The following is a 16,619-nucleotide window of genomic DNA, read 5'->3' as shown; positions in this document are numbered from 1 at the left end:
GTTCTAATTTAGTTCGTTCAACTTTAACTCAACGGTTCTTAGATTGAAGCAGATATTTTTCAAATAAACATTTAATATAAGTATATAACCAGTTTTGATTATTTTCAGCACTGCTTTCTTTTTGGTGTATGATGATTTAACTTTTATCATATCAGAACTGACAGCACTAGTTCTCCTTTTTTTATGATACTAGAGACTCTTGAACAAATGAATATTCAAATTGCAGATCGTTCAAGTGTTATTTTCCACACACAAAAATGATCAACTAACGTTAGCGTGCTGCAAGTGAAGACGTTTCTATGTTTGATCATTTCAAGTTTCAACCACAAATAAGAAAACTATTTATAAGCATGGCTAGGCTAATTTATATTGTTCAGACCAGCCATATTTAGTTTCCTTATTGACCAGCGCTTAAGCACAAACACACTTTTAGTTACTTGAGTTATGTTTGTTTTATCATGCAAACACAACGGTATGATAAGATTATATATATTCGTTCGGCTTATTATCAAAAGTATAATTAAGAATCAACCAAAGTAGCTACAAATCAAAGCTAAATTATGAAGTACTAAGGTTTCATCATACATGAAATTACAAATAAACCAGATTGCTCCTACAACATTTTTTTTCTTTAGACTTGATGGTAAGGTACCTGCAAGATACTCACCAGGTCCCTGGTCCTTCGTTCCCAGCTGCTGGCTTCCGGTTCAAGTAACGTATAACTGCATCTTCAACCCTGCAACATTTCATGATTCATAAACATATCATCAATCAATCAGTGAAGTTCCTACACTTTCACAACTCTAGTAGCGAGTGAAGTTATCAGACAAAAACAGAGAGAACATAGATAATGAGCTTACCAAGGTTGATTGAAGAAGTCTGCTCGACGTTCTTTCTCAGCATTTCGACTAGCTTCTCCCGCTACCACCTTCAGATCCTTGCTCTGAGATTCGATCAGTGCGTTTATGAACTCAACTGGCGACTGGCTGAATCCCAAGAAAAACGCACGTCTCCTCCTATGCTCATGGATTTTCCTTATGGCAGCACATATAGCTTCATCACAAGCCTCAATCTCTTTATTCTTCTCCGCGTTGGCCAATAGGTTGTTCAGATCCCTCTGAATCGGAAACGGCACATCCACCAGGACATCGTAACATGCCGATATAGCCGGGTTGTTTCCCGACAGCTTGATCTTGTGTTCTAAATGAATCGGCGGTGGAGGTGACAAGTGATGAGATATCTTCTGAGAAACCATTGTGAACTTCACCTTCTCTTCCCCAAAGACTTTGTGAAGCGCAGCGTCGCAGTTGAAGAAAGAAGGATCATTTGGGTTCTGTAACTTCCTCGCCTTAACGTAATGCCATATCGCAGAGATAATTCTTGGTCTTGTCTCAACCTCAATCCCGAGAACATCCATCAACGCAGTAGAAAGCTTGAACTTTTCAGGGACGTAGTTCATCTCCAACCGAATAGTAGCTGCAAACTCCTGATTCCCTTTCCTCTTTATCTCAAACCCTTCCTGGGGAGCAGGAGATCTAGCACTCTCCCATGTGATCGCCGAGTTCTCAGGATACAGCCTCTGGTCCAGGTTAACTATTACCTTCTTGAAGAAAGAAGAGAATTTTGGATGCGATGGGTTCGCTTGCTGAACAAAACCTGGCTGGTCCGGATCCACCCCATCTTCCAGGATCCTACCAACAATCTTAAGAGTCCATGTCGGCGGGTCAGCGTTTGGATTCCCAGGGATGGTGTTGTTTTGGTTCGCAAACGAGTTGAACACATAGATCCTAAGCGTCTTCTGAGTGCAAGGAGGGTTCTTAAGAGCCTCCTGGATGTCAACTTTCTTCCTACTCAAAGCAGCATCAACCCTTGACTCAAACTCAAGAAGCTGCGTGTATAACGCAGACTCAGGCAAGATTGCCGCCACCCTCTCCTGCAAAGACTTCTCAGGAAGCTTCATTTTCTTCTTCCTCGCCGCGGGAGTTAACTCCATCGTTCTCATGGGGGAGACAGTGTTGTTACTCGCGGGGAAACCAGAAGGAGGCCGCATCGGCGGCCTCTGCTGGAACCTCTTCATGTTCAAGCTACCAGGAGTCATGGAAGGAGAAGACGAACCCAACACACCACCAATCCCCTGGGAGCCTTGCCCTTGGTTCATCGTCATCCCTGCTTGCATCTGAGCTTGGAACTGAGCTTGGGCTTTAGACTGAGCTTGGGCTTGAGCATGGGCCATGGCCTGGGCTTGTGAGAATTGAAACTGAGCTGGAAAGTTAGGTGCCATGTGAGACTGAGTAAAGCCTTGGTTTCCGGGGACAGATGCAGAGGCCATCCCAGGGTTAACGCCGAATGGTGGAGGCGCAGAGCCTTGTTGAGGCTTCTGTGGATTGTTGTTGTTAGCAGACATCGATGCCTGTAAAATTCAGAACAAAGTACACTCTTTACACTTCAATTCAAATACAAATCTGGTTTAAAACCACATAAAGAGAACACCTTTTCTAATGATTCCACAACATCTTCGGTTTGATTAATCTAACAAACATCAGGGAACGATAGATCGGATACCTAGAGAAATCGGAGCCTAAAAACCCTAATTTTTTTTGTTTTCTAAGGTTGATGCACAATTTAACGAGTATGGATAATCTCCGGAGACTATTTGAAAAATCTATCGAGAAAGAGTAGCGTACCTTACTAATGCGAAGATTCGCAGCTTCGTTTCTTCTTCTCCTGATTCTCCTTCGTCGCCGTTGTTCCGCTGCGTCTCAGTCGATAGAGTAAACAAATTGCTCACCGGAGCTATTCAATTTATGACTTGACCGTGTTGAGACCCGACCCGTAACTTCACAGCCCACTTCGACTGTTGAAAGTTTAATACTACATCATTGGGCCACTGGCCCAACATGAATTCACACATATATATAATTGTTTTTGTTTTTCGAATTTGTATTTTAGTGTTTTTATTGTTTTACGATTTTGTTTTGGATAATTTGTCTTCGAATTTTGTAGTTTATTTATGTGAAATTATAAATAAAAGCTATGCGCATACATATCTGAATTTTGTTTTCTTTTTATTTCCTAATGGTTTCTTAAAAATGATTTGAAGTAAAATGCTTTTCGAATTTTGTAGTTTATTTAAGGGCAAATATAAATAAAATTTATGCTCATACATATCTGAAAATTAAATTATTTTATTTGATTTCTAATGGTTTTCTAAAAAATTGATTTGAAGTAAAATAATTCGTATTTATTAGGTTATATCTTTTTTTTCTTTTAGCATTAGTTTGTTTTGTTTTGGGGAAATTTGCCTCAATCTTATATATTTATACTAAAACAGAAGTCACAACTTTGATTCATGTGTGATTTTTTTTTTAAATGGACTCTAACTAGAAATCAATTATCATTCATTTATTACTAATAATATGGATTAATAATATATAATTCCTAATATAAAATCGACTCCTAAAAACCCGGATTGGTTAACAAACTCACATTGATTCATGTGTGATATTTTAATTTGGATCATCATTTAAATTTTTTATTAAATGTAATTCCTTAATGCTTATATATAATCTTTTAACTACTTAAATCATAATATAATTTGATATCTTTTAATTTAAAATATAAATATATATATTTAATTTTTTTAACAAATGTGTTGAAAAACATTATAACAATATCTTAATTATCAAAAATTGTATATAAATATTTTCACTAATTTTGTAATTAGTAATGAAATTAATGTTGTTATACATTAATATATATACTCAGTTATCTTTTATAAAATGAAAAAAAAATTATATCAAATTTTACTATTTGATAGTTAGATCTATCATTTTAAAATAAAATATTGTATTTAAGTAAATATGATAAAATTATTTTAAACTGATAAATTAATATATTTTATTTTCACAAACATTAAAAATTTATGCTAGAAATATAATGTGTTGGTAGAATGGGTTAACATTAATAAATTAGATAATTCATGTATAAAATTAACTTATCTTAAATTTATATATATATAGTTATTATCTTAAATGAATAAACATAAACAAATATTGATAAAAGAAATATAGCGCTTTGAATTACGGATCAGGATCATAATAATTGAATAAAAAATAATTTTGAAATATATATAATAAAAAATACCAAATATATGTGATGATTTGAAATAATCAATTAACTTACAGCATGAAAACGATCAAATTTTTATATTTTACAAATTGTTATATTTAAAATAATCATTTATAAACATTTAAATATATAAGTAACTTAAAAATATATTCTAATTATGTAAAATATATATAAACATGAAAATTAACACCCGCACGCGGATCCAAATCTAATAACCATTAAAATAACACAAACCCACTATCTAACCAAAAACACCCTCTTTCTCTTTATTTTTCTTTCTATCTCTTTTTTACTTCTTACTAAAAATCTATCTATTCTTTTTTTTTTTTTTGTAATTTGGCAAATAAACCCTTAATTTTTTAATAATTAATTTAAAATAAGTTAGATAGCGGTGGTTCTTTAACAAAATGATAGAATATAGTAATTGTAACTTTATTATTTTGCCCCTTTTTTTGTGGGAAATAATTGAAGAATATGGGCACAACAGTGTTTTTAAACCCGGACCGAACCGACGGTCGGACCAGGTTGAACCATGAACCGAAAATAATCTGGATTGGGTTAATGCTAAAACCCGACTAAGATCAAACCAGTTAAAAACCTCTACCGAACCGTCAAAAACCCGGGAACCGGCGATCCAATGAACCAGCAAACTCCGGTTCGTATATAAGTCAAAAATTTGTTAATGAAACAATTAATTTTTCTTCTTTTTAAAGTAAAAATAAGAATTATCAAAGATTAATAAAATATTGTGTCTCGTCTTTTTCGTTTGTCGTCTATACAACTCATAAATTACAAGATTCACAAAGTTTAATATTAAAGTCAAGATATTATTTTTGTCTACTTCTCATTTTGTTTAAATTTTTATTTCATGATCACTTGTTTTGAAGACTTTAAATAACTGAAACATTTACGTTTCTGAAATTTGTATTTCAAAATATAACTTTTACCTAATGCGTATATAATTTTTTTAAAAGGTGATGAAGATTTAGAGTGATAAGATCTGTAATAAAGTTTAAATGTGTTTTTCATATTGATTTTAGATTTTAATTGTTATTTTTAAAATTTTCTACACATTATGGCTATTTAAACATTTTTTTGATATGATCTAATTTTTTTAAAAAAAAATGCATATTATTTATAAAATATCATTAAATTTAGTTTAATCTAAGTAAATCCGATCGAACCCGGTTCAGATACGGTCGAACCACAATGACCCATAACCCCAAAAAATTTCGGTTTGCTAGCCGGTCCGGTTTTAAAAATACTGGGGCACATGAAAGTACATATAACCTAATGATTTATACTAAAATCAAACTTGTCGTTTGAAAAAGGTAGCAACTTGGTTATAAACAACGTCTTTGGCAGTAACACCCATGATGAAATCAGCATGAGCATACTCTTTCACAAACTGCACGTCGATCTTATCTGCATCGTGAAACTTAAACTGGTCTATCAAAAACCTGACGTCGCTCACATCGGCAAGACAGTCTAAACCTCCGTAGCTGAAGAAAAGCGGAAGGTCGTGTGGGATCGCCGATATGTTGTAAGCAGGCGGCAACGCTTGACCGTAATGTTTCATGTTGTAATTGCTACTTCCATAGTTGTATTTTCTTAACACCTTGTCTCTTACCGCTACAAGAAAATAAATATAATCTTGATTTTAACGACACGTGCATGTAATGGTTCAAGAAATACATTTTTGAAATTTTGTTCGACTTACTTTGAGAAAGGTGGATCATGTTCTTGGTGGAAGTAGATTGTGGTTCATTCGCCAGGAATAGATCAATGGTTGATGCGTCAAGGCAACAATTCTTGCCGGTAATAACAGAGATTAGATCATAGCAGTCGATCCCTGCTTGATGGCATATAAACTTTATGAAATTCCCTACTAGTCCACTGCCAAATTTGTTTTATTGTTTCACGTTAGCAAACAAAGTTAAAAACAAACATATTATAAGCAAGACATGGTGAAGATCTACCTTTTGGGGTTAAACTCTGCCACTCCTATAATGGCGGTGGCCTGTTTTGTAAAGACGACAAACGAGTTATTTTTCAGTAATATTATAGCTAGGCATAAATTTAACAAATAAAAAAAATAGAAGAGTGAGGCGGTAGAGACCTCAGCGAGGAAACTTTTAGCGGCGATGTCGCCGAGAACTGTGGTCATGTGGCTGAGATAAGCAATAGGACTCAGCATCGCTGCCGATCTTAATTTGTCCACCAACCCCTTTTCCGAGAACGACGCAAATCCTATCAAAGTTCCCTGATGTATATTCCCATTTCAAATATTTTCTATTTTGTAAAGTAAGCTATATACATTAAAAAGGTATAAACATAGAAAATATATATTGAATGTTGATAACGTTGGACCCACCAAAGAGTGTCCGAGGTAGTGAATCTTTTGGCCTGTTAGGCCGTGGATATGGTCAAACATAGCAGGCAGATCGTAACTCACAAGCTCGTCCCACGTCCAGTTCCAGAAAGCCTACGTACAACGTGATAGACGGTTAACCTCGGTTTCTTTACAAAAACATGAACCGTACATAATCAACTGATTAAGGAGGAACATATTCAACTGATTAAGGAGTGGCTGACTGAACCGGACCGGTTGATTAGGGCTAAGGTACTTGTGTCTCCTGCTGAATCTAGTCCCTCTTGTGTTTCCCATCCACACATCGAATCCTTGATCAGCCAAAATTAACGGTAGATTTTGATCCGCCGGATTGAACAGCCACGACATCCCATCCTGCACATATAATTTCATGATTTAATTTTTTTCCAGATCCCCATTCCTCTTTGAACTTTACTAATCCTATTTTAGTGTCCATTTGAATATTTTTCTGGACCTGCGTCACTTTTTTTTTGGAAATTAGCGTGGACTTCTTCATGGGTGCAAAGTAAAAAAAAAACCCTTTACTATCCTCAAGACTACTAGAGTCAACATGGTTACTTATGTATGATTGTATGCAACTTAGCTTAAACAACGATTCTCCCTTACTAGAAAAGCATGTTTTCATTTGACTTTATTTTAGTGACCTTTCTAGTAACGCTCAACTTATCACTTTATTTGTTGGACACACATGATAAACACTCATGATGTCTCTTATTTTATTATGTTATATTTTACCCACCACTAAGATATGTAAATATTTATTTTAGTTTTACTCCTCGTTAACTGACACATAGAAGTGAGTGGAAACATTCCTTTCACACTCAAATTAACTATACAAACAAATACACGATGAAGTTGTATATAAATTTACTCAGTGTACGTGTACCTGCTCACTAGGCAACCACTAGAACTTCGAGTGCTACACGTTGGTATTGCCCCCACACAGTTTCGTATTAATACGTTTATCCTCCTAAAATAAACCTATGCACATGGAAACTCGTTTCTACATTTGTATTATTGTGAAAATTGGGTATAGAGTTTTTACCTAATACATTTTCCTCACTTATTCTTTCTTACTTTAAAAGATAATTTCTTCTGTTTGGTGTAGTACTTTTTAAAAAAATTCTCTTCAAATTCACTTGTAATTTGAATATAAAGCAAAACTTGAAACGTATCACGATTAAATATTGCACATAAATAGCTAATGAAATGCGAAAGGGTAGAGAAGAGTTAAACTTACGACAAGAATCCCATGCTGTATTAGGACAGGCTGTCTCTTGGACATATCTCCGGCGCCGGCTCGTCCTTCCGGTATCCTTTGCATATTCAATATGTATCCATCTTGAGTCACCACCTTCGAGATTAAACAGTTAAAATCACTCAGTTCATATATATATATGCTGATATTAGTCATCACTAACAACGAAATATAGAAAAGTATATCGTACATCATGTTCTTCGCACTTGTAACCAAATATGCGGACAGAGGAAGCGCATATGCCTTCAGCAGCAGTCCTTTGCGGCGGCTTCCGGGCTAGCCGGTCGAAGGGTCCACGAGCTTCAAGGGGATTAATGGAAAGAGCGAAGAAGAAGAGTAAGGCTAAAACGAATGACCCGGATAGAGCCATAACCGAACTGGCTATTGAGATAAGGGGTGTCGTCTCGTTGTAGAAATTAGAGAGATGTTTTTTTTTATATATAGAGAAGGGATGGCGGATAGGATAATGGGAAATGAGTTATTTTAAGAGAAAACAAATCTCACGACTCACGTTAATTATGGATATCACGAAGTTGGACTGGCTCGTCTGGCTTTTATAATATTACCAAACCCCCCGCCAAGAAATTTTTGTTTAAAAGAAAATCAAATAATAAAGTTTAAAAAATTCAAAGAATTAACACATTGATACGCACGTTTTATAAAAGATAGTACTTAGTCACACGAAAAAAATAGTCGACAACCCATTATATTTATTGTATGATCTTTATTCTTTGTCAAAAATGATACTAACGAAATAAAAGCAAAAAAAAAAAAAAAATTAGACAAACATCTTCCTGATAAGAAAGGTAATCCCAAAATCTACAGATAGAAAAATCTAACAAGGAAATACATCTTCCTGCTGACTAGCTAGTACTATCAAAAGTGCATGATAGTAAGAAAAGCTATCTGAATATATATATTTTTTGTAAAATACCATATAAGTGATTTGTAATATTCGTGTTGTGTTTTCGTGAGATGTGAAAAAGAATTTTAGCAAAAAAAAAAAGAGATGTGAAAAAAGAAAGAGAGATAGGAGACGAAAGAAGAAACTGTTAAAGGCGATAGGAGATGGGGTAGGGACGGATAAGTGGAGTGGTGACTTCAGCTTCCGTTAGTTGTTTTCTTCTTCTTAAACTCAAGAAAACAAATTCTATTTCTTCATCTGGTTGCTTCCATTTCACACCGTGCGCACAGTGTAAGGTGTCAGGAGGACTCAGAGATACATTAAAAATAGAAAAACCTCGAGACATGTTTCGTTTTAGATAATATAAAAAATGTGAGGTTCCAAATAATTTATAGACCAAGACTTGGTCTTGGTTTCATATTTGGTGTCCACATTTCAACACTTATCATCCCTACTCCCTAGGCACTCCACTATTAATCGCATCATACTCAGTTATAACCATAAGAATCGGCCACATTTCTCGCCCGGTGGTGTGTACGTAAGTGTATACTTTCGGATCCGGTTTGACTGTATAAACTGGCTATCCATTTTTGATTTTACGGCATGTAACGTTATATACATTTTGCATGTACAATTTGGTCTTATATTTTGACCTGAACATATTATTATTTGTAATGGATTTCTGAAAATATATTTTACCTAGAAGTTAGCTCATTCATAGATTAATTTTGAGATTTTTTTTTGTCAACATTAATCTTGAGAATTGAGAAAACTCAAATATCTGATGTTCATCTAAATTTTTTTTTTTATAAGTATATCTAAAAAGACTTTTTTTTTTTTTTGAAACACTTCATAGTATCATCACTCTTTCTCTTCTCTCTGCCTTAATCGAACCCAAGAGGTGGAGCTGAGCCCACAAACCAAATGAACTAGACAATCTGGCATCTAAAAAGGCTTTCTATCCTTTGTTTTTATTAGTAGTAAACAGATGTTTTATATTTTTTTTTTTGTAACACAAATTCATTAAATCAAATCTAAAATGTTTCAGCGATTACAACCGGAGGTATGCTCGACGGTAAAGTAAAAAAAAAAGACAACAAAGCCGTAAAACAAGGGATAGAAGTGTTGCAAAGAGAGGCTAGCTCGAAGTAGAGAGATCCGCGGATAATCTTCACTTGAATTCTTGAAACCACAGCTCGGAAGAGCTTCAAATAGTCTGAAAAGACGTTGAAATACCCTAGTGAAAGAGGTTGGAAGAGGAGTGGGAAGCCAATAGAGACTAAGTTACCCGTCAAACGAAAGAGGCCAGCTCTAATACCGTCTACGATGTCCCGGGAGACTAGGTGAATCTCAAATGTTCCGAGAAGCAAACAGATCGGTAAGCGAAATGATAAGTCGGTTGAAACTCTTTTTATCTCCGATTCCATTGATGAATTCAACACTGAGTCGAGCATAATTGCTTGCAAAGTCGGAGGGAGTTGTCGGATGGAGCCGTGAAATTGAGGCTTTAGATGCCTACAATTGGAGCCACCGAGAAAGCTTTCCGAAGAGACTATGTGAATCTCTAAGAGAACCAAAAGCAAATAAGACCCCAGATGTTTGAATTTAGAGATGAAGATCACGTAAAATCTTAGGGCCCCAGAACCTCTCAAAATATATATGTGGCCCAACTGATGTAACCACGCCCAAGCCCATGAATTACCTAAGAGAGTGCAGATTAGGGTTTTGTGTTTGAGAGATTCGCCGATGCCGTTCTCTGAAAACGTCTCAGCCTCTCTACGTCTGGTGGGGCTCAAAAATCCGGTTGACAGATGTCTCTTGTAAACTTCTGGGTAAGGACGTTGGGGGAGCAGTGATGGGAAGAGCATTTGCTTTGCCGGAGATTTCAATAGATTTTCTCTGGAAATGTTGTCTCCGTTGAGTCTTTGGTGAGCCGACGCTGTTACGAAGACGGGATACACGACGGGACCAAGACCAGCAAGGCAATAGACGAGGGTTGGTGAGAGACAGCGGTTGGAGATGGGGATGGTGGACGAATTTGGACTCCAAAATGAAAGAGTTTCAATGCAGTATGGTGGAGTCTCGTTAAAGGTGAAGGTGGCGAGGAATGGTGAAAGCGCTTTAGATCTACACAAACCTCTAGATCCGGCGAGCCCAAGCCCTGGATGAGTTGATCTGGTGGTTGTGTTTCCACATGGAGGAGCGGCGCCGAGGATTGACGAAGGAAGGACGATGGCGGTGGTGAGCAGAGGAGGATTCGTCTGAGACCCAAGCGTTGACTCTACTCGTACAAGGAGGCGAACAGATCTGGTGTGAGGAGCTTCGAGAAACATAGGACGCGAGCCGTAGGAGACGGCGAGAAGACGGAATCCGTAACCAAAAGCAACGAAAAGATAAGACCAGAGCAGGGAGAAACAAGAGACGGGGAGAAGGACCCGACGCCGGCGGCCAGGGGCCTTACCGGCGTCGAGAAAAACAGTTTTCTGTTCTGTCTCGGGAATCGGGTCTAGAAGCATTTTCTTTCTTCTGTTTTTAATTAAAATTTATTTTTAAATTTTAACCCACTACTCCACTCACAGATGTTTTATATAACACACAAGACTGGTGGGATGCAAGGAGATGGAAGAGGTGGTGCTCAAACCAGTGTAATCCAAAGCTACAACTACTGTTTAAGTTTACCATCGATTTAAAGCACATGAAAATGTCTGTAGCCCTTTAATTTTACAATTACTTATATCACCTAGGTACTCAGTCATAATCATGATGTTAGAGAGATGGCCGAGTGGTTGAAAGCCTGACATTGGAACCGTTATGTAGACTTTTGTTGTATTAGAAACCTTAATATGCTAGCTTGTATTAAGACCAAACTAATAAAACTTTACATATTCAAAAACCGAAAAGAAAAAATTATCAAACACTAGCGCTCCGGATTCATGGCGACGTGTCAGACTTGCGTTCAGCGTCTGCGGCAGACTGCATCTGAGCCGCATATTGTAAGTTCCAGAGAACATCTTCAAAGGAAGGCCTTGCGGAAGGTTCAAGCAAAACGCATTTATTAGCGATTGAGATCGCAATCGCTAAAGACTCCTGAGAGCTCGTTGTTAGCACCGTTGGACTCACTATTTTCTGACGACCGTCTTGGCTCTCAAATGACGTCTGCAACAAACGTAGCATCGCAGCAACAACTATTAACTAACTTCGTTTCAATCAAACATAAAAAAAAGATGAAGAGTTCTTTTTTTGGTTACCATTTCGTTTAGAAGAAAGGCCTCTCCTTTTGTAGTGGGCAATGGTCCTATGAGAGATTCCAGAAGTATGAATCCAAAGTTGTACACATCATCCTCTCTTTTAGCTATTTTCCTGCATAATATTCCTCAAGTTAATAAAATAACTCATGTTCTTTAGTTGCCATGGAGTTTTAGCCTTTTAGCTACAAAAGGGATACAACAAATACATACTTTGACTTGTTGTGAGGTTCTGACTTTGTCTGCAAAATGTAGAAGCAGAATCAAAACAGAGTCCTCAAGAGAAAACAGAATGAAGATAAACAGAGAAAGAGGAAATGGAGCAAACCTCAAGCTTTTCATTCTCTTCAATGATGGCAGAGACTCCATAGTCACTGAGCTTTGCAATCTTATGTTCGTCAAGCAAAATGTTGTTAGTCTTCAGATGATTGTTGAAGGAGCCAGGCATTACACCGGTGTTAAGAAAATGAACCGCCTTTGCTATCTCAATCAGAATTGCTAACCGGTCTGGCCACGTTAGGATCTTCTCCGAGCAAGACTCTACAATATTCTAACCACATTCGAATACCCAAGTACATAGTTCCAATGTAAATTTGAGTTTACTACATGTGTCAGTCAATCTAACCTGAGAGATGCGCACGATATGTCCCGTTGGGAATATACTCGTAAACAAGGTAGAGTATGGTCGCTGCAGGATCATGTTCTCCGCTGGTTTGAGTGCAATGTCCCAAGAAGCTAAGGAGATGAGGATGGTTGAGCTTAGACATCCAATCTAAGTGACCTCTGATACTTTGGCTAGAGAATTTTCTTGATAAAACCAAACATCTCACAGTTATATAACTTCCATTTTCCAATGTTCCTCTGTATAGCTGCAAAGAATCAAAACAAGCAGCGTAAGGAGGCTACAAGAATCAAAATCTTGTGTTAGTTAGATGAAACATACCTTTCCAAGGGAGCCTTCACCTAAGAAACGTGATGCATGAAAACCCTCTGTGGCTTCCTTTAACTCTTCAAAAGAAAATGAGCGGCATGAAGGCACACCTTGTGCAACTAGCTTCGCCGTTTGAGAGATTAGCCCTGCAAGATCATTACAAGTATATATTAAACTCCTGCTAGCATTTTGAGTCAGTGTTATGTTACTTACTTGCTTTAGCAAGAACTTCAGAGGAGAGACTGGTGTGTGAATTATCAGTCAGAACCTTAAGCCGAGTTTTTGGTACTGACTTTCCTCTTGAACAACAACATGAACGCTTTACACATAACAGGACTAGTCCGAGTGCAACCAACGCAAGAACTAGAACAGCTCCACTAATCACAGCAATTAAAGTCCCAATTTTTCTTCCTTGCAACTGTTTTCCTTCAGCTTCTTCACATAAGAACTCTTGATGCTGATCATGACTGCTGTTTATAGACAAGCAGTTTCCACCGAGCTTAACAACTCTCTCGCCGGAAGAGCCTGCCAGGCAACGAGGAGGAGTCCCAATCAATCTGTTATTAGACAAATCCACAAAACCGAGCTTGCCTCCACAGGAGAGATTGAGTGGTAGCTTCCCACCGAGCTTGTTAGACGCCAAGTCCAAGTAACTAATGCTTGGCAAGGAGAACAAGAACCGAGGTGGAGTTCCGGTAAGATGATTGAACGACAAGTCAAGATGCTGAAGCTGAGACAAACCGCCAAAATGCCTTGGAATCTCGCCGGAGAATGAGTTCTTGCTCAGAAGAACAGTAACCAATCTCTTCGGCAACATAGGTAGTTCAGAATCAAAGTGGTTCTCTCTTAGATCCAGCATATGGAGATGCTCTAACTTGATGAGATCAGGCAATTCACCAGAGATCTCATTGTGAGAGAGAGCAAGATTCGTTAGTCTTCCAATTCTGCAGACTGAAGAAGGAAACGGCCCGTTGAACCGGTTGTTCTTCAAACTAAGAACAGTGAGGTTAGTCAGGGAAGCCAACGTGTCAGGAACACTGCCGTTGAAGTAGTTTCCATCAAGCATCAGGCTTTGAAGCTTAACCAATCTGGAAACATCAGGAGGGACAGAACCAAAGAGATAATTCGAACTCAAATCCAAGGACTCTAGTGAATACAACCGATGGATCTTCCCTGGGAGCTCACCAAAGATGCCTAGTGACACTAAGCTAAGAACCCTCAAGCTTGTAAGCCTTGTCAATGTAGTAGCAAAAGAATCGATCAAGAAAGCTTCAGAGAGAGTACGGTTTGGTAGTGAAAACCCATCAAACGTGCCAAAAGGTTTTAGAAGCTTGTCTCCCATGACTTTAAGCTCCGTGATGGAATTGCCTTCACAGGAAATGCTCATATGAGGAGTTGCAGAGATTAGACATAAGTCTCCGTAGTAACTTCCCCAAGATTCGAGAGCTTTGGGGAATTCTAGATGTTTCCTGAGCTGATAGAGGACCTGGGTCTGAGAGTTTTGAAGTTGATGGGTGCTTTGTAAGAACAAGAGCCATGAAAGAAAGAGTAAAGGTGAGACCTTTGACTGAACCATGATAAAATTAGCAGAAGAGAAAACTGAAAGAGACCAATAGAGGTGTCTTTGTAAATTCACACACAATGTTTCCAGAAACTGTGGAGACAATGAACTTAACTCAGAGAGGAACGGCTAGTCAGCTCAAGTCAAGGAAACTAAACACAGCTCGTGATCCTAGACGCTCCTCTCCAGAAAAAAACTCCAAGGAAACGAAAAGCAGGAGAAGAAGAAAGAGAGAGTTGAGGAGGAAGTGAGGACAAATGCAGAAAGAAACCGTGGATGAGAATGTTCGGTGTTCTTGTGTGTGTGTTTGTGGTATTAACACATAGACGAGAAAGAAACTGGGGAAGCTAGAGGTAAGAAGGTGATAAGAACATTAAAGACAGAGAGGTGACCAGCATTAATGGTGGCTTTCTGTATTTTTTTTAGCCGAGAAGACTTGACAAAAGAAGAGGTTTCAAAGAATCTTCTTCTTCTCTTTATGAAGGGAACAGTGAATTAAGAATGTGGGTCACCAGAAACAATCATAAAGCTAAAAAATTTGCACTCAATTTGATGAAATAACAGTAATAAACAATAACTTTAAACAGAGAAGAAGAAGAAGAAAAATGAAGATTTTTGAATTTAAATTTGGTATAATGGGATAAAGTATATGTACAAAGGCAATTTGGGACTATGGTTGACTCATAGAAGATGCCGTTAACACATGTCTCCTACTTATATCTTCGTTTATTAATTCTAAGCATTGGTTTATGTGTGTGATTAGATTACATGTCTTGTTAATTCACCAAACTGCCCTTCTACAATACCAAATAGATAATGTATATGACGAAAACGAAGCTTTTGCTCTACGGAACATTGTTCGGTAGAGGTAGCTTTCGATGCAGGGCAAATATGGCAATAAATATTATCATTCCAACCATAGAATATTATATCCACTACGATCATTTTCGCCAACCATCTCGGCTACAAATAGACAGTGTTATTTAGGGATGTTAATATGGGCTCAACGTGACAGGGTTAGCCCTAACCCAGCAAACCCATTTGTAACCCTAATCCTCATTTTTTAAACAGGGTTTAAATAGGGTTGGCCCTAATAGGACCAGAGTTTAAATTCTAACCCTTTTATTTTGATTCACACAACTATTATACAATATTTAATAATGTTTTTCATCAAAAAAAACTTAAAGTAGAGTTTTCTCGCCAAAAACTGAACAACGAAATTTTCCGCCGAAACCGCAAAATCGAGTTTTCAACTAAAACAACAAAATCGAGTTTTCCTTCCAAAAACGCAAAATCGAGTTTTTCGTCAAAACTTCGAAATCGAGTTTTCCCGCCAAAAAATCAAAATCGAGTTTTTCGCCAAAACCTCAAAATCGAATTTTCCCGTGAAAACGTAAAATTAAATTAAGTTTTTTTTGGAAAACTCGTAAAACTCAATTTCACGGTTTTGGCGGAAAAACTCGATTTGCCGGTTTTGTAGGGAAAACTCGATATTGCGGTTTTAGTTTTGGCGGAAAAACTCGATTTTGCGGTTTCAGCCGAAAAACTCGATTTTGCAGTTTTGGCGGGAAAACCTGATTTGTCGGTTTCGGCGGAAAACTCGTTTTTGCTGTTTCGGCGGGAAAACACGATTTTGTAGTTTTCGGCGGGAAAACTCGATTTGCCGGTTTCGGCGGAAAAACTCGATTTGCCGGTTTCGGCGGAAAAACTAGATTTTACGGTTTCTGCGGGAAAACCCGATTTGCCGGTTTCGGCGGAAAACTTGATTTTGCTGTTTTGGCGGAAAAACGCGATTTTACAGTTTTGGCGGGAAAACTTGATTTGCCGGTTTTGACAGGAAAACTCGATTTTGCGGTTTTTGCGGGAAAACTCGATTTTGCGGTTTTGGCGGGAAAACTTGATTTTGTGGTTTTGGTGGAAAAACTCAAATTAGGTTTTGGCGGAAAAAAACACAATTTTTTTTTTGACAGAAAAATTTTATTCTTAGTTGTGGAGCAAAAACTCGATTTTGCGATTTTGGGAGGAAAACTTTTGATTTTGATGCTCAACAAATTGGAGGAAAGAATCATATGATATCTTAATTTTTCTAGTTTTATCTTTAAAATTTAAGAACAAAAATAAATGAAATATTTTTTTCAATTAAATGAGTTAACCCTGGTACCAGCCCTAACCCTTGATTATAATAGGGTCAAAATAGGGT

At 37.4% G+C, this 16,619-nt stretch overlaps 3 protein-coding genes across 4 annotated transcripts; all 3 read right to left on the bottom strand.

Annotated features, from left to right (window-relative positions):
- Nucleotides 1–475: 475 nt before the first annotated feature.
- Nucleotides 476–2,825, bottom strand: LOC106372233 (SWI/SNF complex component SNF12 homolog). 2 transcript variants are annotated; one of them, XM_048769194.1, is made up of 3 exons: nucleotides 2,685–2,825; nucleotides 861–2,410; nucleotides 476–736 (listed from the first exon to the last, which is right to left on the bottom strand). In XM_048769194.1, exons 2-3 carry the CDS (start codon nucleotides 2,402–2,404, stop codon nucleotides 664–666), a joined length of 1,617 nt encoding a protein of 538 aa, XP_048625151.1. In that variant the 5' UTR covers nucleotides 2,405–2,410; nucleotides 2,685–2,825; the 3' UTR covers nucleotides 476–663. The 2 variants fall into 2 exon arrangements, with proteins under 2 accessions (XP_048625151.1, XP_048625152.1); XM_048769195.1 differs by having other exon boundaries at nucleotides 2,690–2,813.
- Nucleotides 2,826–5,259: 2,434 nt separating this feature from the next.
- On the bottom strand, nucleotides 5,260–8,998 carry LOC106370588 (triacylglycerol lipase 2-like). The gene is made up of 8 exons (XM_048769193.1): nucleotides 7,969–8,998; nucleotides 7,761–7,874; nucleotides 6,734–6,874; nucleotides 6,503–6,613; nucleotides 6,248–6,391; nucleotides 6,108–6,148; nucleotides 5,849–6,024; nucleotides 5,260–5,760 (listed from the first exon to the last, which is right to left on the bottom strand). The coding sequence occupies exons 1-8, from the start codon at nucleotides 8,146–8,148 to the stop codon at nucleotides 5,438–5,440; spliced, it is 1,230 nt and encodes a 409-aa protein (XP_048625150.1). The 5' UTR covers nucleotides 8,149–8,998; the 3' UTR covers nucleotides 5,260–5,437.
- A 2,467-nt stretch (nucleotides 8,999–11,465) lies between these two features.
- LOC106372058 (probable inactive leucine-rich repeat receptor-like protein kinase At3g03770) lies at nucleotides 11,466–15,355 on the bottom strand. Its single transcript, XM_013812186.3, has 7 exons — nucleotides 13,072–15,355; nucleotides 12,871–13,004; nucleotides 12,553–12,796; nucleotides 12,256–12,467; nucleotides 12,141–12,169; nucleotides 11,931–12,042; nucleotides 11,466–11,838 (listed from the first exon to the last, which is right to left on the bottom strand). Exons 1-7 carry the CDS (start codon nucleotides 14,432–14,434, stop codon nucleotides 11,614–11,616), a joined length of 2,319 nt encoding a protein of 772 aa, XP_013667640.1. The 5' UTR covers nucleotides 14,435–15,355; the 3' UTR covers nucleotides 11,466–11,613.
- Between the last annotated feature and the right edge of the window lie 1,264 nt (nucleotides 15,356–16,619).

Source organism: Brassica napus, chromosome C9 (assembly GCF_020379485.1).
Source record: "Brassica napus cultivar Da-Ae chromosome C9, Da-Ae, whole genome shotgun sequence".
Classification (NCBI taxonomy): Eukaryota; Viridiplantae; Streptophyta; class Magnoliopsida; order Brassicales; family Brassicaceae; genus Brassica; species Brassica napus.
Note: the sequence above shows the minus strand (reverse complement) of the source record. Positions and strands in the feature narration are given on the sequence as shown.